This window comes from Thalassophryne amazonica, chromosome 14 (assembly GCF_902500255.1).
Source record: "Thalassophryne amazonica chromosome 14, fThaAma1.1, whole genome shotgun sequence".
Taxonomy (NCBI): domain Eukaryota; kingdom Metazoa; phylum Chordata; class Actinopteri; order Batrachoidiformes; family Batrachoididae; genus Thalassophryne; species Thalassophryne amazonica.
This window is the reverse complement of record NC_047116.1, coordinates 78110814-78131163: the sequence shown is the minus strand read 5'-3', so window position 1 is coordinate 78131163 and position 20350 is coordinate 78110814. Positions and strand designations below refer to the sequence as shown.

Sequence of the window (20350 nt, the reverse complement as noted above, 5' to 3'; positions counted from 1 at the left end):
GAATTTTTTTGAGGAGGTCATGTGGACCATTGGTTGACTTGGCATGGAATGACCCAATATTTGAATTCTGCAGGTCAAAATAAATAAGACTAGAACTTTTATTTCTGTTTCTAATGCAAATACAAGTAAACTTGTGGGAAATGTGACGGATGGGAGCCCATTTGGTTTAATCCAAGTGGGAAGGTGAAAGAGTAAATATACAGCATGCCAACAGCAATTTTTGAACTCAGCAGGTCAAAATATATAAGAATCAGCCTGCTGTCTGCCTTTAACTGAAAATGTCTTTGGGTAATCTACTAATGTGAAAATAGAATCTAACTATCTGGATACTCTGTATGACAGACACGATAATCACAGCTTTTATTTCGAAAGGTCATAGCGGAAGTGTTGTGTACACTGATCGGTAACTTGACGTCGTTGAACAGAGTCGCGTGGATCAGAACGCGCGCGCTCAGACCAAACAGCGACTCGGAGCAGAGGACAGCTTCCACGCGCCGTCATGGATTCTCCTGCAGGATAAAGTGTGCGCGTCGAACGCAGCATGGGAATATACTACACGTGCACGCGGCCCCGTGGATCTATAGAGCCTTAATGGAAACCATGTCACCGCAGCAAGGAACCATGGGACAGAACAGGTCCGAATCTCTGACCGGAGACGGAAAAGGCTCTGCCGACGGCAAAACGGTACTGACACGGAGCTGACAGCAGTACTCACGGTACTGACAGGATATTCACTAGAGTACTCATGGTACTGACAGGATACTGACTGCTGTTACTACCATGAGCACTGCTGTGCTGACAGCTGGAGTACTCGTGGTACTGACAGCAGTGCTCATGGTACTGACAGGAGTACTAATGGTACTGGCAGGATACTGACATCAGTACTCATGGTACTCAGAGTACTGACAATGATATTCACATTACTGTGAGGACTGATAGTAGTACTAACAGTTGTGACAGCACTGAGATAACAGACTAATAGTACTGATAGTACTACTAACAGTGCTGATAGTAGCAGTCATATTACCAAAACTACTGATATTAATGCTTGTATTATTGATAGTACTAACAGTACTGATATAATAGACTAATAGTACTGCTGGTAACAGTATACATTACTGGTAGTTCTGATATCAGTACTCATTGATAATACTAATAGTAGTACTAATTACTGAAATAATACACTAATACCGAAAGTACTGATAGTAGCACTAACAGTACTGAGAGTACTGATAGTAGTACTAACAGTACTGAGAGTACTGATAGTAGTACTCATATTGATAGTACTGATTGATGGTACTTGATGGTATTGATGGACGGACGCGCGCTGGTCTTGTGCGTCGTTACGCGCAGTGCGCACGGCGCGCTCTCTGTGCGCTCCATGAGGATAAATCCAACTCTGTTTTTATTTTTTTTTTTTTTTTTTGGGGGGGGGGGGACACAAAATCGCACAGTTTACCTGCATGATTTGTGTACTGAGTCAGATTTGCTGCGTTGTGTTGTTGTTGTTGGATCAGTTCTGCTCAAAGCTCCGTTTAGTTTTGTGTCATCACTTCTTGGATTATTGTGGGTCGGATGGATAATCAGCCTGCGAGCGCACTGAAATGCTGTTTTAAAAGGAAAACCACAAAACGCATGAGTAAAATTAGCCAAAAAATAAAAACAAATTAAAACAATCAAACTGGTCAGTGTGCAGCTGCAGGATTGGGATGATGTCAGGTGCGTTTTGATACTTTGAAAACTGACACAACTGTGCGGATTAAAGATCATATTAGAGAAATGCGCTGATTATTTGTCACCACACAAATACAGATGAATGCGTTCTAAAATACAAACTCTCTAAAAGCTCCCGTCCAATCCTTCAGGATAGATTAAAGTGCTGAAAGTGTTTTTATGAGTGTGACGTCAGTCAGTGAACAGGCGCTCCGTGCGGAAACGGTCGTGAAGTCATGGTCAACAGCGCCCCACTACAGAACAGCGTCTAAATGGTGTAACTGCAGCCTCCTGCAGCCCAGGTGTCAGTTATGATTATGAACGTGACCTGCTGAATGATGCAATGGAAAAAAGTAAATAGCAGCAGACTTATACACATAAACAAACCAGTGACACCTTCAGATGAGTGTTTTCTGATTCTGAAGTTTGTCACTTTTGTCCTTTGTCATGCTGAGCAGAGTTTTTGAACCTTCTACCTCCATACGCTGTGGTTTTATGAATTCTCCAAGACTCAATGACATCACCACTTTCACTCCTGCATGTCTGTGCTATGGCCATATATTCCCATCATAGAACAAGCATATGAACCAATGCCCCGAGTTGTGTATTTTGTGGTTATTTTACTCATTTGTTGGGAGAATGTTGGTTTTCAGTCATTTTCTGACACAGATGTGTCTTATGAGTCTGAGGAGGGTTTGACTTGGAGGTTCTTTGGCAGCCATACACTGGAAAACACTCTGTGGTATGAAGTGATGGACACACACACACACACACACACACACACACACACACACACACACACACACACACACACACACACACACACACACACACACACACACACACACACACACTTTGGTAAATTTTAAATTGGATCTTGTAAATTCATAGTTTTTCAGCTGTATTTTACAGCACTGTACAATAACACAAATACATTTTGTGAAAACATTGTGTGACAACAAATTTCCTTCCATAGATGTAAGTGTAGTTCTGTTTTGGAGACCAGACTTTGCTGTGGTTTTCAAGCACTTCCTTCCCAGACTTCCACTAAACTGGCAGCAAACAGAACTTGAGGCCTGGTGCTTCTCTTGGTTTGCACAATAAAACAGGAACACAGTAGTCTTTGGACATGTTTAATTACTCTCCATAAGCACAAATATTTCAGTCAAACAACAATGACCTGCATTCTGTTTTACGTAATACAAATATGGCGACTGTCGCTGTGCTCAGCAACATTGCTGTAAGCTGGATTTCAGATTAATTACCAATGAAAATTTATCTGCTTGGTTGAAGTAATTCAAAGGTGAAATGTATTGATGTCTTGAGGGACTTATGTCAACAACTGCACGCCTAAATTATCTCGTTAAACCAATAACTGGGGGTTTTACTGTGGATGCAGGGTGGCGCTTCAAGCTTGATTTTATGCCATGTTAGTAGAAGTCAGGATCTTTTTGCAACATGCTTAACAGGTTTGTTTTAAAGATGGGTACACAGTAACTGTTCGCTAGAATGGACGGCTGTACAGTTATGCTCGGTAACACGGGTGGTTTCTGAGGATCTACTATAACAATTAAGCTTATATTTGTCATTTCCAGTATTTGCTGACTACTGACTGCAAACTCTAGCAGCGTGTTTTCAAGAAAATCCAAATCAACTTTGTCATAGCATATGCACACCATGTAGTGAACCACTGGTGTTCTACACAGTGCCACGTGCTTGGGTTTTTCAGTATAAATGGTAAAGAAAGTACACCTGTAGGAATTTGCGCTGTGGTGTGAATTTAGGATTTTTCAGTTCTAACTAGTAAAGTGATGCTCATTTCATTAGCCTGCACAACTCAATCATCAGGAAAAATGTCAAAGCAACACATAGGGTTTTTAGTCTCACCTCCACTCTGTGAGACTTCCACCACAGGAGAAAATTTCACTGATTTAATTTCTTTTGGGTTCTTGTGTCATCACCCCTGGTCACCACATCTGCTGCTGTTGATTTGGCACACGTTGTGACAATAACTTGCAAGTGAGTGAGTGAGTGAGTTAGTGGACTACCACAAAGCAGTGGTAGTCCAGAGAACTGCAGTGTGACAAGACAGAGTGACTATATTTATCTAAAATAAAGCAGTGACAAAAAAACTAAAACATTATTTTGTGATTGTTTCAGGATAAGCTTCTTCCTCCGGTCATCAGGCACATACGAGGTCTGTTAGAAAAGTATCCGACCTTATTATTTTTTTTAAAAAACCATATGGATTTGAATCATGTGTGATTGCGTCAGACAAGCTTGAACCCTCGTGCGCATGCGTGAGATTTTTCATGCCTGTCGGTTGCGTCATTCGCCTGTGAGCAGGCTTTGAGTGAGGTGTGGTCCACCCCTCTCGTCAGCTTTCAGGTGGATTTCAGATGGATTCCAGTTGCTTTTCAGTCGTGTGAATATCGATTGTGATTGTGCATGAGCTGGACATGCCAGAACATGTCCCATGAGGCTTCATCACGGCGTTGCTTTGCGCCGAGCGGCTTCTCCGAGCGGCTGCACCGCGACGCGCGGAACTCCTCCGCATGTCTGTCTTAATGTGCCGGAAAAGTGCTGATGTCCACGTCGTTTCACAATTCCTGTGCTAGTCAGATGACATACCGGATCAAGACAACGTCCAGTTTAAAAATGAATGGCACATTTCACTGTTACAGGAGTTTTTGTCATGGAAAGATAAGCTGCTCCACCGCGCGTCGCGGTGCAGCCGCTCGGCACAAAGCAACGCTGTGATGAAGCCTCACAGGACATGTTCCGGCATGTCCAGCTCATGCACAATCACAATCGGATATTCACACGACTGGAAAGCAACCGGAATCCATCTGAAATCCACCTGAAAGCTGTCCTGAGAGACCAACACCAAGGTGGTTTTGTCCCGCGTAATGAACGGAGCCGTGGCGCGTCCCTCCGCTTTTCTTTCTATGAAAAAAACTCCTGTAACGGTGGAATGTGCCGGAAAAAGTGCTGATGTCCACATCTTCTGCCTTTTTGTGAAAGTCAGACGAGATCCCGGATCAACAAAGCCTTCACGTTGGAAATGATCTGGTTGTTCCAGCGGGGTGTCAGCTGGGGGCTGGGAGCGCGCCGCGCTCTCAGCAGTTGTGGGCCGTCCTTAAAGCGGCAGTAACACCCCGTAATCTGTTTAATCCCCATAAAACCGTCCCTGAAAGCCATATTAATTTTTCGAACGGTGTCCACATGGAGGTCTCTCACAGTTTCTGGAAAGAAATTGATGCAGCAAAGCTCCAAATCGTTCAGACATTTATTCGCAATAAAAAATAGACGAGAGGGGTGGACCACACCTCACTCAAAGCCTGCTCGCAGGCGAATGACGCAACCGACAGGCATGAAAAAACTCACGCATGCGCACGAGGGTTCAAGCTTGTCTGACGCAATCACACGTGATTCAAATCCATATGGTTTTTTAAAAAAATAATGTCGGATACCTTTCTAACAGACCTCGTATATCACAGACATACTGAAGCAGGGTTGCCCAGTTTAGGGTCTGCCAGCCACATATGGGCTTCACTCCTTTTGTTTTGTCAAGCTGTGGCAGTTGGCAAGCTTTCTGGAAAATTAATAAATTACTGTTAGGCAGATTAAAGAGCAGTTTTATGTGCTGACGCAACGGCTCACACTGACATTCGGTGTTTTTTAATTGTTTGCGCAATGTTTACGTAAAGTTCACATAATTAATGTGGGCCAGAGATTTTGAACATTGCAAAATTTTCTTTGTGCACTTGCACAAAGCCGCGCACAGTTTACAACAAGTTTGCTCTCTGGCACGGCAGATTGTGCGCCAGTGTTGGATCAAATTTGTGTCAAAGCAAGGCACTTTTACTAATTTCTGTCCAAAAATGTGTCAGGAAGGGGAATAAAACATAGATAAGTCCCATGATACCAGTCACATGTACTTTTGAAATATGGCAGTACAATTTCATGCATCAAGGAGCAAAATAAATTTAATCCGCACATTATTTTGTTAATAACTTATTTTTAATAACATTTTAAAGTATGTTTGATTTAGATACTGTGCACATTTTTTGAAGTAGTTTGTATTTTGTAGTTACTACATAATTTGCACTCTATATATTGGTTATTATGGGATGGTGGTGGGGTTTTTTCAAATGTACAAATGTCAAAGAAATTTTTTTATTGATATAATGTGTGAGCTTTAATGGTGGTTCGTGTAGGCTTTGGGCAAATGGGATGGGGTGGAGAGGCATGGGGGGCCTCCAAGTGCATTTTGCTTGGGGCCCCCAAATGCCTTTAAATCGCTCTGCTCGATTTGAACTTCCCATATCAGTTGCCACAGCTTCAACGAGATGGCTTAGTGGTTAGCACTGATGCCTTACACCAATAAGGTTGTGGGATCGCTTCCCACCCTTTCTGTGTGGAGTTTGCATGTTCTCCCCATGTCAGAGTGGGTTTCCTCTGGAAGCTCCGGTTTCCTCCTACAAGTACAATCAAAAACATGCTTATTTGTTGCCAAGTGCTTGCTCATAGGGGGTCGTTTTGACCGTTGGGGTTTTTCATGGTTATTGTATGGCCTTGCCTTACAATGTGGAGCGCCTTGGGGCAACTGTTTGTTGTGATTTGGCGCTATATAAGAAAAAAGTTGATTGATTGATTGATTTAGGGTCTGCTCCTTTCTTCTTCCTGACAATGTAGTGTATATATAGTTGTGCTCATAAGTTTACATACCCTGGCAGAATTACTTTATTATTATTATTATTATTATTATTATTATTATTATTATTATTATTATTATTATTATTATTATTACTATTGGCCATTTTTCAGATAATATGAATGATAACACAAAAACATTTTTTTTCATTCATGGTTAGGGTCCTGTCCCACTGGCGTTTAGGAGGATTTGCGGATGGAATGCGCACAAAAGTGGCCCACATCTGCCAAACAACCGCAATAACCGTGTAACATTCCTGTATGAGTCAGCCGCCATCCGAACACGTCCGTGATCAAGCGCAGAGGCACGCATGTCCACAGCCACAGTCCACAGATGAGATCCGCATCACTGCCTGAACACATACTGAAGACATACGCAGTACATACACAACCAACGCGCTGCATATCCCCTGTCATCCGCTGATATCCGCAACCGACGGGTTGGCGTGGCTTGGCGGCGGACCGGGACAGCGTGCAAAACAGATATGACGCGTGCCCAGCATGGCCACATCACGGTCGCAAATGGTATGTCACGCATGCAGACAGAGAGGGCACGGATGAAGCGAGTGCATCACGGCCGCTGTGCCCCTCATGGGGGCGCCTCCGCGGTGCCTTCGCTTCTGTTCCCTGTTATATCTGCTTTTCTTCCTCATGTATTCGCTGATCCACCCCGGGACATTTGTCATTTCCGCCCACCTTTGTTGTGGACGCTCAGCTGTTGTCTCCTCATTTCATGCACAAATCCTCCTAAACGCCAGTGGGACAAGCAGAGAAGCTCCAGTATACCTTCTAAAATAAAATTTGCAGCGGCAAGGACTTACCAAGAGGTCTGGTTCAGGGGTAGCCCTGTGGTGGAAACGAGCAACACGTTGAGGAGGGGAAAAAGAGAGAAAAGAAAAGGCTGAGAGGTGAGCTCCCTGTCACTCCCTCCCCCTGCACTGACAGCTGCTTCAGCCTATTATACTCTGGGGGCGTTGCCTATAAGCAAAAGTTCCTGGAGTAACGCAGGATTTGCCTGGATAAATCCAGCGGTACACAGGGCATTATCGGCGACAGCAGAACACCGCCGTTCTCACGCACGTCTTAACCTGCGATTGTAAAGGATAGAACTGAGTATTAACCCCCGTTGCCTGACGTGTGCCGGATGCTACGGCGTCAAAACTCGGCTTTATTCGGCGGATTTAGCGGCGTTTTATCCGCGTATTTGCGGCTAGTACGGCGCTCAAAACGCTGGCGAAATGCTCCGCCCCTTTCCACCGCGAAAACAGCCGGGACTACTGCGAACTTCGGTCTACGTACTACCCGCGGACAAAACCGTCTATGTGTAACCTGGGCTTTAGTTGTTGGGTGAAGCCATTTATTGTCGAACAACTGTTTACTCTTTGTAAATCATAATGACAACAGAAACGACTCAAATGACCCTCATCAAAAGTTTACATACCCCTATTACCCCATTTAACATCAATTGTTATGTGTCGGACGCAGCTCGGAGAACCGACCAGCGTTTGAAGGACCCAGTATGAAATAAGCAGAGCACGGTTCAAAGGCTAACTGAATTTAATACATAACAGTGATAATAACAAAAAGGTGCGGCCTGGCGTGGTGCGCTCCCAGCAGCGCTAACGGTCCGGAGCCAGAAGCTGTTTCGGACCCAAGGACCCCGCCGACACCCCCCAGGTGGCCGCAACAACCGAGTCTGTGAAAGAAGGAACCATTATGTGAGTCCACACTCTACACACAGAACACTTAAAGGTGTACAAACAGCAAACACTTCCTGGCTTGATTACTGATCAGCTTCCCAACCTGCAGGCATGGAACATCCAGTTCACAAAACTCCACCGCAGTGGAAGCTGATACATGACTAACAAACAGCTCAATACAATAAGGTGTGAGGGACACCACATTTACTGACTGTATAACTGTTAGTCACAAAATCTAACGTACCTCAGGAAGTGTGCTGACGAGCGTGAGACCTCACCCCCTCCTCTTTCACAGACTGTGCATCAAACCTGGACGTTCTCAGCATCCGCTGTTGATGAGATGGCTCCCAAGACGACGATCTCACCCGTCTGGTCACAAGGTCGAGTCTCTGGCAAATACACACTGTGCACTCCAGTCTTAAATGCCAACATGTTCCAATCCATCCAGATGCACCACAGCTGTGAGTCCTGACGAGTCGCAGGTGATCAGGGTGAGGTCCTGACAGCCTCAGCAACACAGCCACTCAGTCCCAAATGCACGCCACCTGGGAGGAAAACCAAAAGACAGAAACAAACCGGCAGCCAGCCCCCCCCAGCCATATAACATCAATGACAGCTTGGAGTCTTTTGTGGTAGTTGTGGACGAGGCTCTCCCAGGGGTCGAATTAGTACGTGCATGTGCTAGTTTGTGCACGTAGTATTCGAGCGGTGCACATCATTTTATACTGCACTAGCACTGGTGCAAGTAACTTTATCCAAGTTTTATCAACTAATAAAACTCTGGGCTCTTGCTTGCCTCTACTGGTGGTTGGCTCTCACTGCGGTATTGTATCACTTCCTGTTCCGGAGCACAGCGGTGTTTTGCTGTATCTGTCAGCTGTTTAATCTGCGCAGTTAGATTGATCTAGTTACCTAGATAACGATTTGTTTCACAGTGTTATCTTCACGTGCCTTAACTAAAGCACTCCCTCTGCTGAATCACCTCTAAATTATTTACAGGTTATTCACTTTGCGTGTTTTTAGGAATCCACTAGCTTAGCGCAGCTACTAGCTCTTAGCCGGTTTAGCATGGCGGCTTCTCCTGTCTCTCCCGCACTTTTCTGCTCTGGGTGTGAAATGTTTAGTTATTCCTCGGCCTCTTTTAGTAGTAATGGTACTTGTAATAAGTGTAGCTTATTCGTAGCTTTGGAGGCCAGGCTGGGCGAATTGGAGACTCGGCTCCGTACCGTGGAAAATTCTACAGCTAGCCAGGCCCCTGTAGTCGGTGCGGACCAAGGTAGCTTAGCCGCCGTTAGTTTCCCTCTGGCAGATCCCGAGCAGCCGGAAAAGCAGGCCGACTGGGTGACTGTGATCAGGAAGCGTAGCCCTAAACAGAAGCCCCGTGTACACCGCCAACCCGTTCACATTTGTAACCGTTTTTCCCCACTCGGCGACACACCCGCCGAGGAAGAAACTCTGGTTATTGGCGACTCTGTTTTGAGAAATGTGAAGTTAGCGACACCAGCAACCATAGTCAATTGTCTTCCGGGGGCCAGAGCAGGCGACATTGAAGGAAATTTGAAACTGCTGGCTAAGGCTAAGCGTAAATTTGGTAAGATTGTAATTCACGTCGGCAGTAATGACACCCGGTTACGCCAATCGGAGGTCACTAAAATTAACATTGAATCGGTGTGTAACTTTGCAAAAACAATGCCGGACTCTGTAGTTTTCTCTGGGCCCCTCCCCAATCGGACCGGGAGTGACATGTTTAGCCGCATGTTCTCCTTGAATTGCTGGCTGTCTGAGTGGTGTCCAAAAAATGAGGTGGGCTTCATAGATAATTGGCAAAGCTTCTGGGGAAAACCTGGTCTTGTTAGGAGAGACGGCATCCATCCCACTTTGGATGGAGCAGCTTTCATTTCTAGAAATCTGGCCAATTTTCTTAAATCCTCCAAACCGTGACTATCCAGGGTTGGGACCAGGAAGCAGAGTTGTAGTCTTACACACCTCTCTGCAGCTTCTCTCCCACTGCCATCCCCTCATTACCCCATCCCTGTAGAGACGGTGCCTGCTCCCAGACCACCAATAACCAGCAAAAATCTATTTAAGCATAAAAATTCAAAAAGAAAAAATAATATAGCACCTTCCACTGCACCACAGACTAAAACAGTTAAATGTGGTCTATTAAACATTAGGTCTCTCTCTTCTAAGTCCCTGTTAGTAAATGATATAATAATTGATCAACATATTGATTTATTCTGCCTTACAGAAACCTGGTTACAGCAGGATGAATATGTTAGTTTAAATGAGTCAACACCCCCGAGTCACACTAACTGCCAGAACGCTCGTAGCATGGGCCGAAGCGGAGGATTAGCAGCAATCTTCCATTCCAGCTTATTAATTAATCAAAAACCCAGACAGAGCTTTAATTCATTTGAAAGCTTGACTCTTAGTCTTGTCCATCCAAATTGGAAGTCCCAAAAAACAGTTTTATTTTTTGTTATCTATCGTCCTCCTGGTCGTTACTGTGAGTTTCTCTGTGAATTTTCAGAACTTTTGTCTGACTTAGTGCTTAGCTCAGATAAGATAATTATAGTGGGCGATTTTAACATCCACACAGATGCTGAGAATGACAGCCTCAACACTGCATTTAATCTATTATTAGACTCAATTGGCTTTGTTCAAAATGTAAATGAGTCCACCCACCACTTTAATCATATCTTAGATCTTGTTCTGACTTATGGTATGGAAATTGAAGACTTAACAGTATTCCCTGAAAACTCCCTTCTGTCTGATCATTTCTTAATAACATTTACATTTACTCTGATGGACTACCCAGCAGTGGGGAATAAGTTTCATTACACTAGAAGTCTTTCAGAAAGCACTGTAACTAGGTTTAAGGATATGTTTCCTTCTTTATGTTCCCTAATGCCATATACCAACACAGTGCAGAGTAGCTACCTAAACTCTGTAAGTGAGATAGAGTATCTCGTCAATAGTTTTACATCCTCATTGAAGACAACTTTGGATGCTGTAGCTCCTCTGAAAAAGAGAGCTTTAAATCAGAAGTGCCTGACTCCGTGGTATAACTCACAAACTCGCAGCTTAAAGCAGATAACCCGTAAGTTGGAGAGGAAATGGCGTCTCACTAATTTAGAAGATCTTCACTTAGCCTGGAAAAAGAGTCTGTTGCTCTATAAAAAAGCCCTCCGTAAAGCTAGGACATCTTACTACTCATCACTAATTGAAGAAAATAAGAACAACCCCAGGTTTCTTTTCAGCAGTGTAGCCAGGCTGACAAAGAGTCAGAGCTCTATTGAGCCGAGTATTCCTTTAACTTTAACTAGTAATGACTTCATGACTTTCTTTGCTAATAAAATTTTAACTATTAGAGAAAAAATTACTCATAACCATCCCAAAGACGTATCGTTATCTTTGGCTGCTTTCAGTGATGCCGGTATTTGGTTAGACTCTTTCTCTCAGATTGTACTGTCTGAGTTATTTTCATTAGTTACTTCATCCAAACCATCAACATGTCTATTGGACCCCATTCCTACCAGGCTGCTCAAGGACGCCCTACCATTATTTAATGCTTCGATGCTTAAATGCTTAAATATGATCAATCTATCTTTATTAGTTGGCTATGTACCACAGGCTTTTAAGGTGGCAGTAATTAAACCATTACTTAAAAAGCCATCACTTGACCCAGCTATCTTAGCTAATTATAGGCCAATCTCCAACCTTCCTTTTCTCTCAAAAATTCTTGAAAGGGTAGTTGTAAAACAGCTAACTGATCATCTGCAGAGGAATGGTCTATTTGAAGAGTTTCAGTCAGGTTTTAGAATTCATCATAGTACAGAAACAGCATTAGTGAAGGTTGCAAATGATCTTCTTATGGCCTCAGACAGTGGACTCATCTCTGTGCTTGTTCTGTTAGACCTCAGTGCTGCTTTTGATACTGTTGACCATAAAATTTTATTACAGAGATTAGAGCATGCCATAGGTATTAAAGGCACTGCGCTGCGGTGGTTTGAATCATATTTATCTAATAGATTACAATTTGTTCATGTTAATGGGGAATCTTCTTCACAGACTATGGTTAATTATGGAGTTCCACAAGGTTCTGTGCTAGGACCAATTTTATTCACTTTATACATGCTTCCCTTAGGCAGTATTATTAGACGGAATTGCTTAAATTTTCATTGTTACGCAGATGATACCCAGCTTTATCTATCCATGAAGCCAGAGGACACACACCAATTAGCTAAACTGCAGGATTGTCTTACAGACATAAGGACATGGATAACCTCTAATTTCCTGCTTTTAAACTCAGATAAAACTGAAGTTATTGTACTTGGCCCCACAAATCTTAGAAACATGGTGTCTAACCAGATCCTTACTCTGGATGGCATTACCCTGACCTCTAGTAATACTGTGAGAAATCTTGGAGTCATTTTTGATCAGGATATGTCATTCAAAGCGCATATTAAACAAATATGTAAGACTGCTTTTTTGCATTTACGCAATATCTCTAAAATTAGAAAGGTCTTGTCTCAGAGTGATGCTGAAAAACTAATTCATGCATTTATTTCCTCTAGGCTGAACTATTGTAATTAATTATTATCAGGTTGTCCTAAAAGTTCCCTGGAAAGCCTTCAGTTAATTCAAAATGCTGCAGCTAGAGTACTGACGGGGACTAGAAGGAGAGAGCATATCTCACCCATATTGGCCTCTCTTCATTGGCTTCCTGTTAATTCTAGAATAGAATTTAAAATTCTTCTTCTTACTTATAAGGTTTTGAATAATCAGGTCCCTTCTTATCTTAGGGACCTCATAGTACCATATCACCCCAATAGAGCACTTCGCTCTCAGACTGCAGGCTTACTTGTAGTTCCTAGGGTTTGTAAGAGTAGAATGGGAGGCAGAGCCTTCAGCTTTCAGGCTCCTCTCCTGTGGAACCAGCTCCCAATTCGGATCAGGGAGACAGACCCCTCTCTATTTTTAAGATTAGGCTTAAAACTTTCCTTTTTGCTAAAGCTTATAGTTAGGGCTGGATCAGGTGACCCTGAACCATCCCTTAGTTATGCTGCTATAGACTTAGACTGCTGGGGGGTTCCCATAATGCACTGAGTGTTTCTTTCTCTTTTTGCTCTGTATGCACCACTCTGCATTTAATCATTAGTGATTGATCTCTGCTCCCCTCCACAGCATGTCTTTTTCCTGGTTCTCTCCCTCAGCCCCAACCAGTCCCAGCAGAAGACTGCCCCTCCCTGAGCCTGGTTCTGCTGGAGGTTTCTTCCTGTTAAAAGGGAGTTTTTCCTTCCCACTGTCGCCAAGTGCTTGCTCACAGGGGGTCGTTTTGACCTTTGGGGTTTTTACGTAATTATTGTATGGCCTTGCCTTACAATATAAAGCGCCTTGGGGCAACTGTTTGTTGTGATTTGGCGCTATATAAATAAAATTGAATTGAATTGAACTGAATTAATAACTGGAGCTGCAGTTAAAAAAAAATTGTCTGCCTTCTGCTGCTGCTGCTGCTGCTCTCTCTCCCCTCTCCCCCAGTCTGACACATCAGAGGAGGAGTTTTAAGGTTGATATAAGATTGACTTTTTGCTGTGCAAGCAACTTTTTTTTGGTGCAAGTCATTTTTTTGTTACTAACACCAGTGCAGATAGGTTAAAAATGTATTTTGACCCCTGCTCTCTGATGGTAAAGCTGCCACTGAATAAGTCTTGGACTTTATTTACATCAATTATGAACAAATATAAACAGTGTGACAGTTTATGGTAAATCTGCATGGAGGAGGCGGTTCTCAAAAACTGAGTGACTGTGCAAGGAGGAGCAAAGTGAGGAAAGCCACCCAGACAACCCAGAAGAAGTTATACGAGTAGACTTATGTGGCTGTGATTGGACAAATTGTGCATCGTGCAAGCTTTGCATTTTGCATCACCACGCATAGTGGTGATTATCTTGCATCTCAGATGTACCTTCTGGCAATTTGTAGAAAAACTTTCAGGTCTTCTTTACAAAAAAAAAAAAATAAATAAATATATATATATATATATATATATATATATATATACGAGGTCTATTAGAAAAGTATCCGACCTTATTTTTTTCAAAAACCATATGGATTTGAATCACGTGTGATTACATCAGACATGCTTGAACCCTCGTGGGCATGCGAGAGTTTTTTCACGCCTGTCGGTTACGTCATTCCCCTGTGGGCAGTCTTTGAGTGAGGAGTTGCCCACCCTCTCGTCATTTTTTTCATTGTTTAGGAATGGCTCAGAGACTGCTGCTTTGTTTGATCAAAATTTTTTCAAAACTGTAAGGCACAACTGAGTGGACACCATTCGATAAATTCAGCTGGTTTTCGGTAAAAATTTTAACGGCTGATGAGAGATTTTGGTCTGGTAGTGTCGCTTTAAGGACGGCCCACGGCGCCTGACGGCGATCTGCGCTTCGAGGCGGCAGCGTCTCGCCGTTTCAAGTTGAAAACTTCCACATTTCAGGCTCTGTTGACCCAGTAAGTCATCAGAGAACAGAGAACTTTCAGAAGAAGTCGGCATGAGGAGTTTGTTCGGACATTCCATTGTTAACGGACATTTTGTAATGAAAGAACGTGCGGGCAGAGTCGCATGTCGGGCCGGACCCGACCGCGGGGGGTCGCGACAGGAAAAACACCTCCATTGGAAACCTTAACGGGCAAGTTGGAACATGCCCAAGCTGTTAAACAATTTCTTAGTTACTCACTTGTTGAAAGCCATCAAAAGCCGCCTGAATTTTACAAATGGTTTTCAACACGGAGGTGTTTTTCCTGTCGCGGCGCACACAGATTTGCCGAGTCGTCACAGAAACGACTCGGCGAATTTGCGCGCACGTCTTTCATTACAAAATGTCCTTAAACAGTGGAATGTCTGCATAAAGTCCTCATGCCGGCCTCTTCTGAATCTTCTCTGTTCTCTCACGACGTCCTGGGTGAATTAAGCCTTAAATTAGGATGTTTTCAGGTCGAAACAGGCCGACGACGGCGCCTGGAAGCGCTGCGCGACGTCCTGCTCCGTGGGAAGTCCTTACAGCGACAGAAACACCCCATAATCTCTCATCAGCCGTTAAACTTTTCACCGAAAACCAGCTTAATTTCTCGAATAGTGTCCACTCGGATATTCCTCACAGGTCCAGAAAAAATTTTGATAAAGCAACGCGCGCCGTCTCGAGCAGCGTGTGAAACAAAGGAATTCAGCCGAGAGGGCGGGACCACATCTCACTCAAGGCCTGCCCACAGGGAAATGACATCACCGACATGCGTGAAAAAACTCTTGCATGCGCACGAGGGTTCAAGCATGATTGGTGTAATCGCATGTCATTCAAATCCATATAGTTAAAAAAAAATAAAAGGGTCCGTTTATTACCTAATAGACCTCGTATATACACTCAACAAAAATATAAACGCAACACTTTTGGTTTTGCTCCCATTTTGTATGAGATGAACTCAAAGATCTAAAACTTTTCCACATACACAATATCACCATTTCCCTCAAATATTGTTCACAAACCAGTCGAAATCTGTGATAGTGAGCACTTCTCCTTTGCTGAGATAATCCATCCCACCTCACAGGTGTGCCATACCAAGATGCTGATTAGACACCATGATTAGTACACAGGTGTGACTTAGACTGTCCACAATAAAAGGCCACTCTGAAAGGTGCAGTTTTGTTTTATTGGGGGGGATACCAGTCAGTATCTGGTGTGACCACCATTTGCCTCATGTAGTGCAACACATCTCCTTCGCATAGAGTTGATCAAGTTGTCAATTGTGGCCTGTGGAATGTTGGTCCACTCCGCTTCAATGGCTGTGCGAAGTTGCGATGACGAACTGGAGTCAGGTCGAGACCCCGATGAGGACGACGAGCATGCAGATGAGCTTCCCTGAGACAGTTTCTGACAGTTTGTGCAGAAATTCTTTGGTTATGCAAACCGATTGTTTCAGCAGCTGTCCGAGTGGCTGGTCTCAGACGATCTTGGGGGTGAACATGCTGGATGTGGAGGTCCTGGGCTGGTGTGGTTACACATGTCTGCGGTTGTGAGGCTGATTGGATGTACTGCCAAATTCTCTGAAACGCCTTTGGAGACGGCTTATGGTAGAGAAATGAACATTCAATACACGAGCAACAGTTCTGGTTGACATTCCTGCTGTCAGCATGCCAATTGCACGCTCCCTCAAATCTTGCGACATCTGTGGCATTGTGCTGTGTGATAAAACTGCACCTTTCAGAGTGGCCTTTTATTGTGGGCAGTCTAAGACACACCTGTGCACTAATCATGGTGTCTAATCAGCATGTTCATATGGCACACCTGTGAGGTGGGATGGATTATCTCGGCAAAGGAGATGTGCTCACTATCACAGATTTAGACTGGTTTGTGAACAATATTTGAGGTAAATGGTGATATTGTGTATGTGGAGAAAGTTTTAGGTCTTTGAGTTCATCTCATACGAAATGGGAGCAAAACCAAAAGTGTTGCATTTATATTTTTGTTGAGTATATATATATATATATATATATATATATATATATATATATATATATATATATATATATATATATATATACACACAACCCCAATTGCAATGAAGTTGGGACATTGTGTAAAATGTAAATAAAAACATACAGAATACAATGATTTGCAAATCCTCTTCAACCTATATTCAATTGAATACACCACAAAGACAAGATATTTAATGTTCAAATTGATAAACTTTATTGTTTTGTGCAAATATTTGATCATTTTTAAATGGATGCCTGCAACATGTTTCAAAAAAGCTGGGACAGTGGTATGTTTACCACTGTGTTACATCACCTTTCCTTCTAAGGGCCCTGTCCCACTGGCGATTAGGAGGATTTGCATATGGATTGCGCACAAAATTGGCCCATATTCGCCAAACATCCGCAATATCCATGTAACATGCCTGTATGAGTCGGCCGTCATCTGAACATGTCCGTGATCATCCGCAGAGGCACGCATGTCCGCAGCCAGGATTTTTGAGCTGTTCAAAAATCTGAATGCGGATGACAGCCGCCTTACATACTCCATATATACTCAATTCATACACAATACATACTCACTCTATGCGCTGTATATCTGCCGTTAACTGCTGATATCCGCAACTGATGGGGATTTGCGGCTTGGCAGCGGACCGGGACAGTGTGTAAAACAGATATATTGCGTGCCCATCATGTCCACATCACAAACTAAAATATGTTGTAGCGAATGCATACAAATTGGCCACGAATAAAGCGTTTTTATCACATCTGCTTTGCATCTGATTTGCGGACAATCTGTGAATGCATAACAAAGACGTCATGTAAACCAAAAGTACTATATGTGGCAGAAAGTGACATACCTGCCAGTCAGTGCCAGTCCGGCTGTGTAAATCCACAAAGACGTTGCTGCTACAATCTAGGACTTTTATTTAACACCAACAAAAGGAAGAGCTGCTGTTTACCCACAACTCATGCTGACGTGTTTTCTGTGACACTCTCAAAAAAAAAAAACACCATCTCACATCCCGAGCGGCTTCCCCCCTCCCGCTCCCCAAACTCATGAACAGTTAACCCTCGCATGACAACATGAACATTAACTCTGTGATCAATTTGTCCAAGTCCAGCAAATGCTCCAGAGGCTGTATTGTTGTGTGAATAGTGATGCCGACGGCCCGAGTGCGCTTATTTTATGACCGCAATGCAGATGCCGTGCACGCACAACACGTGAGCGATGCATTCATAATACACCCATAATACTGCCGTGATAATCTCAATGTGTTGGATCAGTTTCCTCACTACATGCGTTATATAACCGTGATTGTTCATCATACGAGGTCTGTCCAAAAAGTATCGAACCTTTTTATTTTTTGCAAAAACCATATGGATTTGAATCACGTGTGATTGCATCAGCCAAGCTTGAACCTTCGTGCGCATGCATGAGTTTTTTCACGCCTGTCGGTTGCGTCATTCGCCTGGGAACAGGCTTTGTGTGAGCAATGGTCCACCCCTCTCGTCGGATTTTTATTGCGAATAAATGTCTGAACGATTTGGAGCTTTGCTGCATCAAATCTTTCCAGAAACTGTGAGAGACCTCCAGGTGGACACCATTTGGAAAATTCAGATGGCTTTCAGGGACCATTTTATGGGGATTACACAGATTAAGGAGTGCTCCAGCCGGTTTAAAGACCGCCCACAGCATCTGAGAGCGCGGCGCACTCCGACAGGCTGACACCCCGCTGAAACAACCAGATCATTTCCAACGTGAAGGCTTTGTTGATCCGGGACATTGTCTGACTTCCACAAAAAAGGCAGAAGGCGTGGACATCAGCACTTTTTTTCGGCACATTCCACTGTTACAGGAGTTTTTTTCATGGAAAAAGAAGCGGACGGATGCACCACCGTGCCGCTCATTGCGCGGGACAAAACCACCTCCGTGTTGGTCTCACAGGACAGCTTTGAGATGGATTTCAGACAGCTGTCGGTGGCTTTTTAGTCGTGTGACTAACCGAGAAATTGTGCATGAGCTGGACATGCCCCAACATGTCCTGTCATGTGAGGCTTCATCACGGCATTGCTTTGCACCACGCGGCTCCGCCGCAGCGCGCGGAATTCGACTTCAATTGTTCAACAGTCCAGGGTCTCCGTTGTCGTATTTTGTGCTTCATAATGCACCATACATTTTTAATGGGCGACAGGTCTGGACTGCAGGCAGGCCAGTCTAGTATCTGCACTATTTTATTATGAAGCCACACTGTTGTAACACATGCAGAATGTGGCTTGGCATTGCCTTGCTGAAATAAGCAGGGACATCCCAGAAAAAGACGTTGCTTGGATGGCAGCATGTGTTGCTCCAAAACCTGGATGTACCTTTTAGCATTGATGGTGCCATCACAGATGTGTAAGCTGCCCATGCCATGGGCAACACCACCATCCATTTCAAAATGAGCAAATATTTGCACAAAAACAACAACGTTTATCAGTCTGAACATTAAATATCTTGTCTTTGTGGTGTATTCAATTGAATATAAGTTGAAGAGGATTTGCAAATCATTGTATTCTGTTTTTATTTACATTTCACACAACATCCCAGCTTCATTGTAATTGGGGTTGTGTGTGTGTATATATATATATATATATATGTTGATATAAAGCATGCTTTAGGGGCTCTGGGAGTAACAGCTTTGACAGCAAATGACACGTCTTACCCAATACTGCTCTCTGTGTCTTTTTTCTTTGGCCATCTTTCATTTTTATTGCCAATAATAATGTTGCATTGAGGCTGGTTGTTTCTGCTTCCACTGTACGTTTTAGCAAGGCGCTACAAAGTACTGCTTCATCCTGTACTTGGAACCAAAGGAAAAGCAGTCAGATCATGTTGTGTGTGTGTGTGTGTGTGTGTGATTGCTAATCGTTAAGTGCCTAGCGTTTATGTGTGTGCTGCAGGGGATGGGGAAAAATCAATTTTTAGATGCTTCACAATGTGGGAGTGTACGATTCTGAATCGATTCACAAATGTCAGTAACTGATTTTAGAAATGTTAATTGCTGGCAGTTGGAATGTCGCTGCTGGGCACAGTTAATAAGCACTTCTCACTCTCCTGTTTTTGTCATCCTGTTTTTCTGCTTTGACTCGTCATTTTTTGGACTGGTAATGTTCTTTATGTGTAAGTAGATGTTTCATAGAGCTGTTACTCACTTTGAATAAACTGAAAGAGGAAGTATGTGTTGCAGCTGCAGGTTTCATGCTGTGTGCTGCAAGAAACAGAAAAAAATCCACCTGCTGTTGAGCTGCATGCAACACACCACAGGACATAAAGCATCTATTGACGAGGTCTGACTACATATTAACACAGTTTTAAACTTAAAACTGTTTTTACGATTGTCAGCAAATCAACAGTGGAATAAGTTCTGCCACAAACATAACACATTTTTGTTTACAACCCCAATTCCAGTGAAGTTGGGACGTTGTGTAAAATGTAAATAAAACCAGAATACATTGATTTGCAAATCCTCTTCAACCTATATTCAATTGAATACGCCACAAAGACAAGATATTTAATGTTCAAACTGATAGACTTTGTGTTTTTGTGCAAATATTTGCTCATTTTGAAATGGATGCCTGCAACACGTTTCAAAAAAGCTGGGACAGTGGTATGTTTACCACTGTGTTACATCACCTTTCCCTCTAACAATACTC

The 20350-nt window shown here is 43.3% G+C and overlaps 1 protein-coding gene across 1 annotated transcript in view; it reads left to right on the top strand.

Moving 5' to 3' along the window:
- The first annotated feature begins 442 nt into the window (after nt 1–442).
- The window catches only part of LOC117525195 (rho GTPase-activating protein 20-like), a 190771-nt gene continuing 170863 nt past the window's right edge, over nt 443–20350 (top strand). The window contains 1 exon segment of the mRNA XM_034187041.1: nt 443–684. Coding sequence (XP_034042932.1) covers nt 592–684 — 93 coding nt within the window. The 5' untranslated portion in view covers nt 443–591.